Raw genomic sequence first — 16,941 nt, forward strand, 5'->3', positions numbered from 1 at the left:
TTTGCTAAAGACCAAGGAATGAGTGGGGGCTTGGTCAGCCCACACTCTCCTGAAATGTTGCGTGTGCGTCTTGGCCGCGCGTGTGTCAAGGGAAGGCTGAGTGTGTGTGAGATTTTGGAGCACGCGCGGGGAGGAGCAGGGGAGACATTCATTGGAAATTTGCCTAGAAATTAGCCAAGCAAGCATGTTTCAAATATTCACCAAAAATCGACCTTTCATCTTACAGTCAACTTTTTCACAGATTTGTGTTATGAACATTCTCAAGAGTCTTCATATGAACTTGTGATTGAATCAGAGTATCAGTTTTTGACTGGCTGATGTGTAAAGCATTATTTTAGCGTTAGCGATAAGTTCAATTTGCTTTATATCAATCATTTTTTGAGATATGAATTTGCTTTTGCACATGGTAACATGTTGTAGTGTCTTCCTCCGATCTACCAAGTTTAGTGTTGATATCTCAAAGATTTGCTGAGACATGACTTCACATCCTGTTTGGCGGCTTTTCTGATGAATTTGATTGGCTGTACCGGACAGACGGTTATGAGGATCAAAATTCCTTCGATAACTTTTGTGAGGCTTGGTCTGAAGATCATCTCTGGTGATTTTGAAGAAGATATGACAAAAATTGTAGGAGGAGTAGGCTTTCAAAGGTTTTTGATAAAACCGGAAATGGCGGGAAATCTATATAACCGGAAATTAACGCCATGGTGTGCGTTGAACTCGGCTTGATCCAGGGAATCCAATGGTACCTCATTTTTGAAAATGGGACATACGGTTCAAAAGTTGCAAAAGTCCAACTTTGACCCATTGGTGGCGCTAGAGTGGTCTAATGGGAGACATGAAACTTGGTGTAGGTATAGAAGAAACTGTCCTTAATGAGTGTGCCAAATTTCACCAAAAGTTGTCGATGGGGTCTAGGGGCTGCCATTGACTCCCATGGTACAAGAATTACAAATAATAAAACCACCAATAACAATAGGTTTCCTCCTTACGGAGGAATCCTAATAATGACAATATCGCCACTGGCTGAACCCTCCTGTCTCTGCCTCATCCATTTTCCCGCTTCCCTCCTTCTACGCCAACCTAGTATCAATAATGTGATACTGGGTTGTCAATGGTGCGTTCGACATGGGACTGCGGCTGCATGAAACGACCAGCGATCAACCGCTTGCAGTCGGGAAGGAGTTGAAAACGGCTCTGTGAAGTCGGACATTCCAGCTTTTCGTGGTTTGCTGTGTTGACGTCAGTCACGGCCGATTAAGCGCTGTTTGCTCACTTAAACTCTACTTTATAATTAAACTAGTCTTTCCGTTTGTGAAGAGGCGGAGTAAAACCCTTTCTTCAATAAATGTTAAATTCAATTAAACAGTTTGGTCCGGATTTGAGAATTGGCGAAACTGAAGGTGTCAGAATAATTACAAAACACAAACAACAAAGTTGTCGTATGTGAGTCTGGCTTATCATGAAATTGCTGTCTTGCCACTTGAACCCGTGCAGTTGCTCTTGAGAAAATGAGCTCGGCTACACAGCCGGCAGTTCTCGAATCGCTCTCACTGTACTTTGATGGCGACGTCACAGTGACCTATCCTCGGCGCCGTCTCAAGTCGGACAAAAAGTTGAACCAGAATTCACTGTTTCAAGTCAGCTGCCTGCAGCTGGCTGCAGCGCTGCATGAAGTCAGTCCATGTTGAACGCGCCTATTGTCTACGCACCAGCAGCCAAGTCACTCAAATTGGTCTCCGTGGAAACGGTGCCCAGACAAGCAAGCACACAGGCAAGCATGCAAGCGCAAAGGAGAACTTGCAGAAAAGGAGACTGGTAAAAATGGCTTGGGTAACGCAGGAAAGCGCGTTCTTGAGGTCTAGTAAAGTAGGCTAGTGTAGTTACCAATATTTTGAGTGTAATGCGTTACTTTACTTTGTTGCCTACAATAGTAATATCGTTACTGTAATCCGTTTCTTTGTAACTCGTTAGCTCCAACACTGAAACTGAAGGTGTCAGATGTGTCGTTCGTGAACGATTTGTTCATTTTGAACGAATCCTTACAAGGACTCGGGAGTAACGAGTTGCCGCCGGCACTGCATGAAGTCGAACACACCTATTGATCCGAGGACTGGGTTGGCAGAGGAACGAAACAATGATCTGTGACGCGTCCTCTAAAGACCCGGCAATTCAATCAATTTCCCGGCAAATTTTGCCATGTAATGCAATGCGTATGTGCACACCGCCCCCTACCGAACAAGATGGGTAGCTCGGTCAGCAGGGAGCTGAAGAAGAGAGGCTACTGACGTCACTCTGCTCCGCCGCTCAGAATGCATTTTCGTTTTCGAATTATGGGCAGTTCTTTGCGGGCAGAACACGAAAACGAAAATGCATTGCTGGAAATGCATTTGAATTTGAATTGTGGTCACGATTTTGCAGACACGTTCTTAAAATGAAAACACATTTCTGGAAATGCATTTTCGAATTTTACATTTCAAATTTAATTTTGGTATCTATTTGCTGGGGCATATTTTGAAAATTAAATTTCTAATGTCTTTTTCGTTTTCATTTTAATTAAGTGAAAGAATGAGCAGTCTTAAAGAAGAAAATTAAAATGCTAATAAGATGATTGATTACAAATTTTATTTATGAGTCAAATAATGCAGCCACATTCTTAAAATGAAAAAGCATTTCTTGAAATGCATTTTCATTTGAATTTTGGTCACGATTTGCTTCCATATTTTTGTACTTTAGCCTAGCCTACTTACAATTCAGTGCAGCGTAATCGTTTGCCGTGATAATTGGTCAATGTTACTGTGATAATAAATGACCATTTCAAATCATACAAACTGTCATGATACATTATTTTAATGCAGGAATTTATTTTAAAATAGTCTCTGCTGGTTTACATGCACTAACCTATATGAGAATATGATATACGTGTCTGCCAGGGAATTGGATATAAGATGTTGAGATCGTTATTTGTTTTGTATACTACGTTTGTATACTACTTGTTTGTATACTGCTTCTTTGTATACTCCATGTTCGTACACTGATCTTTCTATAATAAAGAATATTTATTACATGGCAACGACAGTAGTACGAGTATTCTTATTGGCTAATGGGTAGTCATGCCAGCCGCGTATTGACCTCATCGCCGGTCTGCGGTCTGAAACGCATTATTTTTGCCCTCCTCTGACGTCATCTTCAAAATGAGCGATATCGAAGAGTCAGCTGAGTTTTACTATCCAGACGATACTGAAGACATCAACAGCGACGAATAAATTGTTAACTTTCTAAAAGAGTCGTTATGTTGTGTTGGAATTAACCCTCTGATGCATGAATGACAACCTTAGTTTGGATTTTTTTCCCATGTGTTTTTAGTCCTCTTTAGGCATACAAAAATGAAGTTGAACATTATTTATTTACACACATTTTTTATACATAATATTTGTTGTCCACTCAGGTGGACAGCATGCCTCTGGGTTGTAAACAAATAAGAAGTTGAAGAAATATGGATTAACCAAACCAATAAGAAAAATCATATGTTAAGCTGTTAAAACTATTGTGTCACATTTTTTTTAAATGCCATATAATGAACAACTTACTAACCTCGACCGTTCGGTCATGCCTAGAAATATCAAACCTCGGCTTTGCCGTATCAACCACGCTATTGCTCGGTCGATAGGCTACAAGCCTCAGTTTGATATTTTCTGGCATGACTTCACTCTCGGTTAGTAAGTAGTTAATATATATAAAAAAGTGGCGTTCAACTTAAAATAAATAAATGCATTCGATTTCATGTAGCCCCGGTGTCGCCTGCAGCCGTCTGCAGTCCTGACTTGAAGCAGCCAATGGCATTCACAGATCAAGTCAGCCGGTGCTGCATGAAGTCGAACACAGCTCTTCAGAAAATACGCAAAAAAAAGAGGAGAAAATGCGCTTGGCTTCACAACCGGCTGTTCACGAATCGATCTCACGGTACTTTGATGGATACGCCACAGTGACCTATAGCTCGGCGCCATCTCAAGTCGGACAAAAAACAGAATTCGTCGCTTCAATTCAGCCGGCTGCAGCCAGCTGCGGCGCTGCATTAAGTCGAACACACTTTTTTTACACAGGAACAATCAAGTTAGTGTGTGAATGTCGATGACATTGGTGCAAAAAAACACGGGGACAGTTCCGATTCTTCTTAATCCCTTTATTTTAAATACAGGATCTTTGTACTATAATTTAAAGTCACTGCATTTAAATTGTTAGCCTACTATAAAATGAAAGATGTCCCCACACCTTACATTGATGTAATGATGAAAATTAAATTACAGACACCGCGAGGTGGTATTTCGCACCAAGCAGAAGATACGTCATTTCCAGGAAGAGATTTCACAGAAGCCAAAACACGTCTGGGTTAACATGCTAGCTAGTTAGTCAGTCAGCAAAGTTTCTGTAGTATGGTGCAAAATGGACAGTTCGGAAACATCACATTCTTCTAAAGTAGAAGTTAAATCCAACGAAGAAACATGGTGTTTGATTCGAGTCGGAAAAGATTCGGATTGGCTTCATTTGCCAGGGAACACAGAGGTAGCCGCGCTAATTTTGAATGTGACGTGCAGGCAGCAAGATAGCAGAAGAAGCTATCTAGCCACCTCTTCGAACTAAATAACCAAATGTCACCCTTGTATGATGTAGTCCATGATATTAACCTGGTTCACATATTTGGATATTTTAATGACATACTTTTAACAGATACTAAATTGTCACTCGCTAGACTATTCAGTTAAAAGGCTGTAGGTGTAGTACATTTAACTTATGGCAACCTTCTCAGTACCTGATACCATTACCTAATGAAAATAAGTTATGTAAGCAAAGCAAACACACGGATTGTCAATATATGGGGAATGACGTTTTAGTGTCAATGCATATGCATAATTGTCCCTTAATTTGTCTTGGCTCACTAGGTTACCATTGGACGTGGCTTAAATGTCACTTACCAGCTTGTGTCAGCAAGCTGCCCTCTGATGATTTCTAGATTTCATTGTTTATTCAGGCAAAGGCAGGATGGGGAATGGACTGTGACAGACAAGAAGGTACAGTTTACATTGTGTGAGTTGCAATCTTTTGTGACATTGTGAGCAAGTGGTAAATGATTTGTTTTCCCCACAGAGTCTAAATGGAGTGTGGGTTAATGGAACACGAATACTTGCTGAGAGACCTCACCACCTGTTCCAAGGGGACTCAATAAAATTAGGGGTTCCTTTTAATTCTGGCACTACAGTGGAGTATGAATACACATTGGGCCGGCAACCCTTTGTCGACATCAAACCTCACCTTGCTAAAGGACTCAATGAAGGGGCTTGTGCAGCCTCCAGATCAAAAAAAAACAAGAGGAAATTTGATTCTGATGACCTGGAACCTTCTACCTCATCAAAGTCTAAGCTTTGCCGTCGCTCCACTTCTGACAAGTCCCTACCACAGCCCTGCCCCATAGACGAGCGCCTAGAGAGACCCGGTCCCAAGCCAGGGGAGGTGGCTGGTCCCAGTGTACATGCTGAGGAACGACACCCCTCTCCAGGAATGCCCAGTGTTCCTAGCAGTAATCTGATCAGCCAGCAGAGGTAAATAAAATCTTACACTTATTCCAATTTTTCTTTGAACCGTATTGTGTTTTCAGCCTGGTAAACTTAAAATTCATGCTGTATATATATTATGTATATAATATTTAATCGCGTTAATATCATAGTTAACTCGCAATTAATCGCAATAAATTGCACATTTTATCTATTCTTAACGTCCCTTGAATTCTTTCTGTCCCATAATTTTTTTCTCATTTTAATGCTCTTATCAACATGGAAACGTTTTGTGGCTTGCTTTGTGCAAATGTTTTTTTTATTGAAAACAACATTGGCACACTGTAGTGTTCAATTTCACAACATTTTCACTTGGAGCAGTTATTCACACTTGGAGCAAATAATCTCTCACACAATGTAACACTGTTCATCAATAAAAGGTTGAAAAAAATACTTGATAATAAAATACTCAATAAAAAATAAATGTCACACAAACACAAAATGTGCATCAGTTGTGTGCTTGGCCATCAAGTGGTATTTCAGACTGGACGTGCTGCAATGATGGCTCAGTTTACGACGACAAAACACACACATTACTTTGGTCTTGTCAATGGAACCATTTAGCAATTTTGTAAAAGTAACATTTCCATTCAGAATCTTATTGGCATCCATTTCGGCATCTCACACTCGCCATCCACTCAAAACGTAATGTTAGCCAACTACTCTTTGGCCGGCTCGCAAACAAGTGTGTGCGACGTGCCCGTTGTTTTGTTTCCGAAAAAAAATTGACACCATTAAAATGGGTTTGCGTTAACGCCGTTAATAACGCGTTTAACTGACAGCACCACTTAAAATGTTACACAGCTACATGTTTATGTGTAACGGGCATTATCTTGCTGCTCGTCAGTCCTCTCGATCTTTCCCCTCACTGGTACTTGAACTCAGGACCTCTTAGTGTCAATAATATTTTTCATCCGTAGAAATAGTTTTACATCCGTAGAAATAGTTTTGCATCCGTCTAAGTCAGGGGTCGGCAACCCGCGGCTGCAGAGCCGCATGCGGCTCTTTAGCGCCGCCCTAGTGGCTCCCTGGAGCTTTTTCAAAAATATGAAAAAAGATGGTGTGAACTTATTTTTTGTTTTAATTATTAAAACAGAAATGTTTTAATATTGTTATGTCTGCTTCGTCTGTCTGCTTCTGCTTTGTTCTGTCAACAAAGATTTACGTCATAGCCTGCGACACACGTTTCTTTCAGTTCGGCGTAGTGCCAGACAGGTGGCTGTTGCAAACAAACCGGCGGGTGTGTCATGGGCCATGGGTCCCAAAGGGTAAAAGAGAAAGATAGCTGAGGAGAACAGAGGATTCAACAGTTCTTGGACGGAATCATTTGCTTTCATTGCCAATGCGGAAGGATTGCCTGAATGTTTGCTTTGTAATGAGAAGTTGTCAAATAACAAAAAGAGTAACGTGAAAAGACATTTCCAGGGAATGCATGCTACATTTGCAGCAGAATACCCAGTTGGGAGTGATAGAAAAAGTGCAATTGCAGTACTTCTGGAGAAATTAGACGAGCGCAAAGATAGATTTAAGAAGTGGATTGCATCTCCAAACTCCACTACTGCTGCTAATTTTGTTGCAACCCGGGAGATAATAAACAGGGCTGTCAACTCTCACGCATTGGCCGTGAGACACACGCAATTCACATGCTCTCAAGCCACACCTTGCATATCTCACGCTGAAAAGGCAACGCCAACCAAGTTGTCCTGTTAACGTTGTAAACAGGGCCGGGCTGGGTAATCGGGAGAGTTCCCGGTGGGCCGCTTCACTTTTGGCCGGTCGAGGATTTTTTGTTGTTGACATTTGTCACGTTTGTATTATCTTGTCTTAAAGTAGGCTACACAGTTTTCGCTTTCTGACACAGCAGCCTCTGCATGGGTTGTACCATGTGAGGGAGTTCTCCCTTCCCAAATAGCATTGGTTGGGTCCATAGCCCGTCTTTTCCAAAAAGTTCTCTCAGATAGGCTACGATAGCTGGGCCCCTACCGTAACTATACGCGTCAGCGAGGATGGATGGGAGCAAGGCCGGAGTGATGGCATCACTAGACAAGGTTTTTTGATAAACGTCTATGTTTATTTTACATAAAGCTCAATTAAACTATTTTGCGCTCAAATAATGGCAAAAAAAATTCTCTTGCGCAGTATGCGCGCTTGCATAACGAGTGGGGCCAAATACCAAATCTCACTCCAAGGTTTTTGCAAAAGTTGGCAGCCCTGAATAAAGCATGGAAAATAGTAGGCTAATATAGCTACTATAGACACTTACCGCATGTGTTGCCTTCATTATAAGGCTTATATAAGGCTTTCAAATTTTTTGCGGCTCCAGACAGTTTTGTTTTTTTTGGTCCAATATGGCTCTTTCAACATTTTGGGTTGCCGACCCCTGGTCTAAGTGTTGGTCAAAAATATTTTGCATAATACAACACGAGTTTTACGGGTGCAAAACTTTTTGTACGGGTGCAAAATGTTTTGTATGAGTGCGAAACTTTGGCCATGTCAAAATGGGGCCTATCAGCACAATGCTTGTTGAGTAGCAAATCATAATGCTGCCCACCGACCATCCAATAGGCCTTTATCACAGTTCGACACACAAAGGTTGACTACATCGCTTCGAGATCTTCCTCACACCAACAGCGTTTGTAAGATCATAAAAATAATTCTAAAAATCTAAATTTGCTTTCATGAATGAACAAGTTTATAGTTGTACACATAAATACACAAACCTGTAAAACTGTGGATTTGATGTTGGAAAATGTATTTATTAAAATTAAAGTTTTAAACCGAACATAAGACATGCAAAATTTGTAAATATTTCTTTATTTCCATATAATTGTATAATTATAAGGGCTGCAACTAATGATTATTTTAATAATCGATTAAACTGTCGATTCTTTTTTTGATGAATTGGATAATAAAAACAAAAACAAAAAAGCATTAATTTCCAACCCTTGATTCAAAAACCGAACTGACAGGTCAAATTCACAGTGCAAAAAATCTTTATAATGTGCACAAACAGGCACACAATTTTGAAAAAGTTATTAATATTAGCGTGGATTTAATGCTATTGTCCAAGATAAGAAATGTATTTGAGTCTTATTTAAAACTGTATTGAAAATTTAAAGGTTTTGGAAGTAGGCCAGACTTTATTAGAATAATTTGGTGTATATTTAAGATTTTTTGACACAATTTTGAAAAAAGTCAAGATTTGCGAGGATTAAGCTATTTTCAAAGATTAGTGATTTTCTATCATTTTATTTGAAACTTAATTGAAAACGTAAAGGCTGTGGAAGTACACCAGACATTGTTAAGATACTCTGGTGTCTGTTTGAAGTTTTATATTCTTAAAAATATTATAAAAGTCTAAATTTTTCTAAATGGTATGGGTAGTTTCCACCCGGTCCCTAAAGCGAATCTTCAAAGTAGCGTCTTCCGAATGTGAGACGAATGTCTAATATGAAACTAACTTCACATTCGTCAATTAACACATTTTTGCCCTCAATATTAAAATATATACTACTAACACCCAATACTTAGAAAAGAGATGTAAAAGACCAAAAACAGTCAGAATCTTTAAAAAGCTATTACAAACCCAATTTACAAATCACCATCAACACTAGTTTTATACTAACGTAGAGAGACTAGGAATCAGGACATATCTATTTTGGACATCTCTTGACTGTATATGAATTAATGTTATCATCTTCGTAGGCCCTATAAAGAGTAAACACCACTTCTGCCACCAGTTTTTGTTTTTACATTTATTCATTTCATTTAGCAGACGCTTTTATACAAAGCGACTTCCAAGAGAGAGCTTTACAAAGTGCATAGGTCACTGATAATAACAACAACAAGATAGCCCCAAAGCATTGCGGGTAGCCAAAAACAAGAAGTACACATTGTGAACAACCAAAAAATAAGTGCTAAAGGGAAGAAACCATAAGAGCATGTAGTTAAGCAAGTTACAATTAAACAACATTAATCTCTAAGTGTAAGTGTACTTGTGGGAAAGCAGCAAAAATAGGATTAACTCAAATAGAATACAACAGTTTAAATCCGCTACCACTAACCAACAAGAGCAACAGTCTAAGCAAGAGTCATTGTGATCTTTAAGGAAACTAGCAGTGGGTTCAGCAAACCATTCCTAAGTTCCGTTTTTCTTTCAAGTAAACAGTGAACTGGTTCAGGTTGGATTCCTTGTTAAAAAGACAATGGATGTCATGACTACGGACGTTATGAAATGCAAAACCATGACTTTTTGTAAATGAATAACTTTACTTGAGTTCTGATAGTTTGCAGAAAGCTTGTGTTGGATATAGGGGTGGTACTGCACTGAAACAACAGGCAACCAAATGGTTGCATATCTCTTTCCCAGCCACACAGGAATAGTAGAAGTTGCTGATGACAGGAAAGTTCTCGTCAGCTTCAAATGAAATCTAAATAAACAAAACAACATTCTGTACATCGTCTACAATTTATGATTAGGCCTACAATACAAACTAACATTTGCTTAAACTGACTGCAACCACAGTCTTAAGAAGCTACAACCATACCACCAATTCATCAACACAGTTTCATCTCCTGTCCATCCTGAATAGGTACAGTAATCTGCAGAAACAGTGTACTTCATGGACAAGTAATACTGTGCCCTGGCAGTGACACTGAACTTGGATACTATTGTACAAAACAGTATTAGGCTATATCACAACACAGTATCACATCAAAATAAAAAGGCATATTTAGCTGTTGGTTTTTTAGCTTTTTTTTTACATTATGAATTTCATTACACTTCTTTGGTGAGACCTCTTGGTACCCTGTTAGCCATCTACAGTATTAAACTAGCCGAACGTTAAATTTAAACTTTCCTTTATACTTGCAGATGTAATTGCAGATGTAGTTTTCATAGAGTACCTCTTCTCAAGTTTGGATTTTCGTTTGAGAACGATTTTCGACAATATACAAACGTTGGTGTGAGGAAGATCTTGATGCGTGTAGTCAACCTTCGTGTGTCCATTGCTGCTGCGGACCGTGTTAAAGGCTTATTGGATAGTCGGTGGGCAGCATTCTAATTAGTATCGTGCTCATAGGCCAACATTTTACATTTAGTCATTTAGCAGACTTATCCAGAGTGAATTTCAGTAAGTGCAGGGACATTCACCCCGAGGCAAGTAGGATGAAGTGCCTTGCCCAAGGACACAACGTAATTTTGCACGGCCGGGAATCAAATCCGGCAACCTTGTGGCCCGACCATTTTTGACAATTTTGGCCCGATTTTGACATGGCCAAAAGAAGGTTTTGCATCCGTAGAAATAGTTTTGCATTTGTAAAAAAAAAATTGTATTATGTGAAATATTTTTGAACAACACTTTTTTTACTGATGCAAAACTATTTCTGCAGAGTCAAAAAAAGTTCTAGGGATGCAAAACTATTTTTACGAATGCAAAACTATTTCTAAGGATGCAACATTTTGACCCTAATTTGACTCCATACATCGGTGGCCTGTATACATACTTGAGGAGTGAGTTTAATCCATTCACATTGGTTACTTATGGAACAGAATGAGTCTGTATTTCTGGTTCCAGGTACAGCCAGAATGTGTTGGCTCTGCGTGAGCGGATGGATGACACAGAGAGGCAGGTGGTGGCCCTGGAGGGGGAGCAGGATGACCCCCACAGAGGGGAGCAGGTGAGGGAGCTGCAGAACCAGCTGGAGTTGCTGAGGGGTCAAGTGCACAAGATGGAGACGTTAGAGAGGTCCATCAGCGAAACGGAGAGACGCCTCGAGGTGAGCGTCTGACTACTCTAGCGCTTCATCTTTATTCAGGGGAAAAATTGATTATGGTACTTTTATCAATGACAGCTTGTGTAAAAAGCAGTATAGACAAACGGTACAAAGGAACAATATAAATACACCATGCTAACACCTAGCATCATTCATATATTGTTTCTAACTACTCTGAATTCAGAAATGCATCTTGCGAGGTGCCCCGGTAGCTCACTCGAGAAGTGCATGTACCATGTTAGCTGTGGCCTTTCTGTAGCGGTCTGGGTTCACATCTGGCCCTGGCCCTTTGCTGCATGTATTTTTCTCTTCCCCTGTCTTTCCTGTCACACTTAAAAACTCTCAAATAAAACTCTCATGAGAATGCCTATATATATATATATTTATATATTTTTTTTCTTTCTTAAAGAAATATATCTTGCTTCTGTTTTAAGGTACAAAAAACACAGCAGCAAGAAGAGCTCTTAAAAAAACTATTGGAAGACGCCTTACAAGAGGTAATCACAACATCCTTGTTCAGCTTCTAAGGTTCTCATTGGTCTGATACGTTTACTACCTAACAGAATGGTGTGGATAAATAAATATCACATCAGTTTATACTCTTTTTTTAAATATTTGGATCGGTTTGAAATCTACACAGCAAAGAAAAGTCATTGCAGAACTTGCCCTTTCTCGACAAGACTTTGAAGAGGTTCTCCTAGCCAAAGATAAAGAGCTGGAGGTGACCAAGGTATGTTTTTGTGGGACTTGATCCAACTCCTTTGCATCCTTTCTTTGCCTGATTTGAGGGTATTTAAATACAACATTTCCAACGTTTGTTCTATAAAAGGCATTGCAAAGATATTTTGATATGGTGATTGTATGCATAAACGCAAAAATAGAAAACATTAAGATTTACTGACTGAAATGCTTGCGCTCAAAGAATCCTGTAAATTCAGTTTTACATGTAGTCATTTAGCAGACGCTCTTATCCAGAGCGACTTACAGTAAGTACATGGACATTCCCCCTGAGACAAGTAGGGTGAAGTGCCTTGCCCAAGGCACAATGTCATTTTGCACAGCCGGGAATCGAACTGGCAACCTTCTGATTACTAGTCCGATTCCGTCACCGCTTAGCCACCTGACTCCAACCTGAGTTATTGAATGATAAACTGCAGTGTGTTGGTGTTTTATTTCCAGGAAGAAAAAGAGAAAGCAAAAGCTCAAAGGGAGGAGGTAGTCACACAAATGACTGAAGTACTGGAGAATGAACTTCAGTGCATTATTTGCTCCGAGCTTTTCATTGAGGTATGTCACTGTTCCTGTCAAGTACAGGGCTTTTCTCATCCCCACGATTAAGCACAAGTCTTTCTTGATCTCCCAGCCGCCTGTTACTATGCCGTCCTTCCTTTCTCTGCAGTCCGTCACACTGAACTGCGCCCACAGCTTCTGCCTCCACTGCATCAGAGAGTGGCGGAAGAGGAAGGATGAGTGCCCCATCTGCCGGCAGGCCATCCTGTCTCAGACCCGCTCCCTGGTTCTGGACAACTGCATAGACCGCATGGTGGACAACCTGAGTCCCGACATGAAGGACAGGAGACAGGAGCTCATTATCGAGAGGAAAGGTGAGAGGTGCGTCATCTCCTAGCATCACGAGCCACTTGAAATTAAAATGTCAATGTCGGTCAAGCAGTTTGGCTACTATTTGTCTGACTGCTTCAGGCTGTCAAGCTTGCAGCCTACCTTTTAGTAATTTAGCAGCCCTTTTATCCAAAGTGACTTTCAGTAATGGTGTTTGTCTAAAATTAGGAAACCAACCTAGTTTTACTTAGGCCAGACAGTGAGAAGGTTGGATTAGATTCAGGTGGCTGAGCGGTTAGGGAATCGGGCTAGTAATCAGAAGGTTGCCGGATCGATTCCCGACCGTGTCAAATGACGTTGTGTCCTTGGGTAAGGCACTTCACCCTACTTGCCTCGGGGGAATGTCCCTGTATTTACTGTAAGACGCTCTGGATAAGAGCGTCTGCTAAATGTAAATGTAGATTAAACTTTATTGTCATTGCTCAGTACAGAGACAACAAAATTCAGTTAAAAGATATATACATTGAATATATAACAGTACAGTGGTTATAACTATACAGGCCAGGGTCAAGGGGGGGGGGGAGTACGGGGCTATCACCGTGGTGCAGAGTTCAGCAGGGTAACATCCACAGGGAAGAAGCTGTCCTTGAACTTGCTGGTCCAGGAATGGAGGGCCCTGTGGCGCCTCCCTGAGGGGAGGAGGGCAAACAGTCTGGCTGGGATGGGAGCCGTCCCTGATGATGCTGCGGGCCCTCTGCTGACATCTTTTGAGCTGGACGGGGGGGGAGGGGGGGCATTTCCCCCCCATAAATCTCTCCCTCATTCATGCACATGGACAGGTTAATGGAGAAGGGGCCAGGTGTTTGTTTGAAGAGGAGTCTTGAGTTACCTGTTTAAGATGAGGAGAAACTTGGGATGTTTTGACCGTTGAAGGAAAGTACATTTCACTATTACAAGCCCCAAATCCGAGAAAGGTCCTTGCTATGTTAAGTGACAAGTCCTCAAGGCCATTTATATTAAAGGTGACATGACATGCTGTTTTTGGATGCTTTTATATAGGCCTTAGTGGTCCCCTAATACTGTATCTGAAGTCTCTTTCCCGAAATTCAGCCATGGTGCAGAATTATAGCCACTACAAGTAGTCCCACAATCAGCTTTCCTCAGAACGTGCTGTTTCTGTGTCTGTAGCTTTAAATGCTAATGAGGAGGAGAGGGGTGGCAACATGCGCTAATGTTTACAACGGATGTATCGCAATGGCTCGTAGCCCCCGTTGCTGTAAGATGCCTCAAATTTAGCCATTCTCTTCTGATCACCCTGGTTTGCAGAGGTGCACACTCATTCATTTCAATGTGGAGAAAGGCGGGTATCGCGAGCCATAACACCAACAGCAGAACGGTTATCCAAATAACAAAGAAGTGTACAACACCGGCGTTACAGCGTTTGTATTCACACACACACTTGATGCCATCTACCTTTACATTAGCGACAGTAACTCAGCTGGCTCGTAGCCCCGTTGCTGTAAAATGCTTCGAATTTGCCCTTTCTCATCTGATCATCCTGGTTTGCAGAGGTGCACACTCATAATAATTTCAAAGAGGGGAAAGGCGGATATTGCGCACGCCATAACACCAACAACAGCATAACGGTTATCCAAATAACAAAGAGGTGTACAACACTGGCGTTACAGGGTTTGTACGTTAGCAACAGTAACTCAGCTGTTAGCTGCAGAGCTAATGTTACAGCCACATTTTAAGGGTAGGTAACAATGTACAGTAAAGCAACACAATTATATAGCGTTAGTTAACTTACTTGTCCAAGTTTTGTAGCTTGATCAAGGAGATTTAGTAATGATCCAGAATTTAATTTCAGCAAGGCCAGCTTTGTGTTAGCTCAAGTTGAGGAAACAGTAGTGGCTGAAATGTTTGGCGCAGACATGCAAAACTTTGGGAAGTTGTGTCGGCGCATTTCCAGCGAAAATAAAATTGAGATATTGGTTGTGCAGAGGCTCGGATGAAGGAATTAAATAAAGATTTGAGCTTGCATTTGTACATCCAAGCACTGAGCAACTGTTGTGCTTCGTTTGTTTGCTCGCCATGATGTCTCTCCAGGAAAAACCGATATCGCACTTGCCCTGCACGGTGGTACTGTAGCTCAGTTTCTAATGGGCGGGCCAGATGATCTGGGCGGGCAAAGCAGAGAGAGGGGAGGTAACCTTTCTCGTATCTACGTCACTTGGAAGAGATTTTCAAACAGATCGTTTGAGCCTTCATTTTGTTAAAGGCGGAGAAGAACACCCAGGGCTTTGTTTAGACCTATCGAAAATTCTAGCCACTGGGGGACCAAAGGCAGGCTAGGGGAACTCATATTAATGTTAAATAACCTTATAAAATGACGTTTTCATGTCATGTCACCTTTAAATCAACTGGAGATGTTTTGTCAGTCACTGTACTCACAATCAATTACAATTCTGCTCCACGATCTGGAAAAAGTGTTTCCTGCTGTCATTCTAGCAGCCAAGCCTGAGGAGGTGGTGGTGATTAATGACGAGGACACCAGCAGCAGCAGCAGCAGCAGCAGCAGCTGGAACAGCATTGTCAGTCACCTGTCCATGGACAGCATGTACGAGAGCAGCTTCTGGAGTTCCAGCCCCTCCAACACCAGCCAGGACGTTGGCAGTGACGGCGACATTCACGAATACTAGCCCATTTTTCTTTTGGGTGTAACACATGCGTTACACTCAAACATATTTGTCAAATTTGTTGTGTATTTGTTTATTTGATGTTTCAGAGATGTTCATAAGGATAAGCCTTTTCTGGTTAGGAAGTCAATGCACTCACTGTTCTATGATACATTCAGTCATTGTGTTTTACCTGTAGCACTGCTGTTTACCTTTTTGTGTTTTTTTTTTTTGGGAGGGGGGGGGGGTCTATGAAACTAAATAAATGTTTCACTCATTTCAAATGTCCCTTCAGACATGTTAAACTGACTATAAATTGGTATATGTATCTCACAACAACAAATTGTTTCTTATGCCATCAGATATGAGGATGAAAATCTACTGCTTCAAACTTGGAAGTCAAGTTCTTTTATTTAAGATTACTTCTTAATAGACACCAGGTGGCGCAAGTAGAGCTCTTAGTTTATGAGGCAGTACTTGCCTGTATTTCATTTTCTAAGAGTTGTCGGATATTTCATTCTAGTGGTTTCGTAATAATTGGCAAGTTAAAAAACTGCATAATATGCTAATTATTTTATGTATTAAAAACGGTATTTTCTGTAATGTCCATGTATTTATACTATGGACTGTCTTTTATGAATGTTTAAAGCACTGTATGCGAGGTAAAATTAAGTGAAAATATATACAGTGGCCATGCATTCTGACGCATCAGGTATCACTCTTTTGTCATAACTTCACCAGTCTGAAAATGCCACATCCATTCTTAGTCTTTGGTAATTTCACATGCATACAGCTATGTTGCTAAGCAACAAATATAAGTGTGATGGCACCTTTCCCAGCATCTCACATTGCAGAAAATATTCCTGCCACTGTATAGAAATACAGTTTGATTTCCTTATAAACTTTTCTGAAAGTGGTCTTTGAAGGCACTAAAATCATTTTAAATCAGAAAGTATGCATGAAGACAGAACGTATTCAATTTTCCAATAGAAAAGCTTTTATCTTTATGAAACAGCTGTGTGTCAGTGAGATTTAAGCCAATATCCTACTGTGCTCTATGGCATAGTGGTTGAGCATGCAGTGTAACTGGAAATGAACTGGCATCAACAGTTCTGGAAATGTTGACATTTTTATAGGCTGTGGTTGATGGCAAAGAGGATGTTGTAGCAAATTTCAAAGTCAACTTTGATATTAGCCACACATAACCATTCAATTCAAAAGAATTTAAGCAATGTAACTGTATTTTTTTTACATGTAATTATCACCTGCTCAAATATCAATCTTGATCAATAATCTCAATGAATTACTAATTATCTCAC

At 40.5% G+C, this 16,941-nt stretch overlaps 1 protein-coding gene across 6 annotated transcripts; it reads left to right on the forward strand.

Moving 5' to 3' along the window:
• The first annotated feature begins 4,328 nt into the window (after positions 1 to 4,328).
• rnf8 (ring finger protein 8, E3 ubiquitin protein ligase) lies at positions 4,329 to 16,225 on the forward strand. 6 transcript variants are annotated; one of them, XR_014758498.1, is made up of 10 exons: positions 4,329 to 4,563; positions 4,941 to 5,069; positions 5,146 to 5,597; positions 11,186 to 11,387; positions 11,819 to 11,881; positions 12,025 to 12,114; positions 12,564 to 12,671; positions 12,784 to 12,995; positions 13,784 to 14,700; positions 15,456 to 15,592. XR_014758498.1 is itself a non-coding variant. In XM_084700438.1 (9 exons), the coding sequence occupies exons 1-9, from the start codon at positions 4,444 to 4,446 to the stop codon at positions 15,644 to 15,646; spliced, it is 1,560 nt and encodes a 519-aa protein (XP_084556564.1). In that variant the 5' UTR covers positions 4,329 to 4,443; the 3' UTR covers positions 15,647 to 16,225. The 6 variants fall into 6 exon arrangements, 4 of the variants coding, with proteins under 4 accessions (XP_084556564.1, XP_084556565.1, XP_084556566.1 ...); XR_014758499.1 differs by having other exon boundaries at positions 12,784 to 12,988; XM_084700438.1 differs by lacking the exon at positions 13,784 to 14,700 and having other exon boundaries at positions 12,784 to 12,988; positions 15,456 to 16,225.
• The last annotated feature ends 716 nt before the right edge of the window (positions 16,226 to 16,941 follow it).

The sequence above is a fragment of the Hypomesus nipponensis genome, chromosome 6 (genome assembly GCF_054491055.1).
Source record: "Hypomesus nipponensis isolate SF chromosome 6, ASM5449105v1, whole genome shotgun sequence".
NCBI classification, from domain to species: domain Eukaryota; kingdom Metazoa; phylum Chordata; class Actinopteri; order Osmeriformes; family Osmeridae; genus Hypomesus; species Hypomesus nipponensis.

Bases quoted from the DNA above. Each gene is read 5' to 3' on its own strand.
- rnf8 (XM_084700438.1), top strand. From the start codon at position 4,444: ATGGACAGTTCGGAAACATCACATTCTTCTAAAGTAGAAGTTAAATCC. The intron at 11,882-12,024 runs GTAATCACAACA...AAATCTACACAG, and splicing joins TGGAAGACGCCTTACAAGAG to CAAAGAAAAGTCATTGCAGA. The intron at 12,672-12,783 runs GTATGTCACTGT...CTTTCTCTGCAG, and splicing joins GCTCCGAGCTTTTCATTGAG to TCCGTCACACTGAACTGCGC.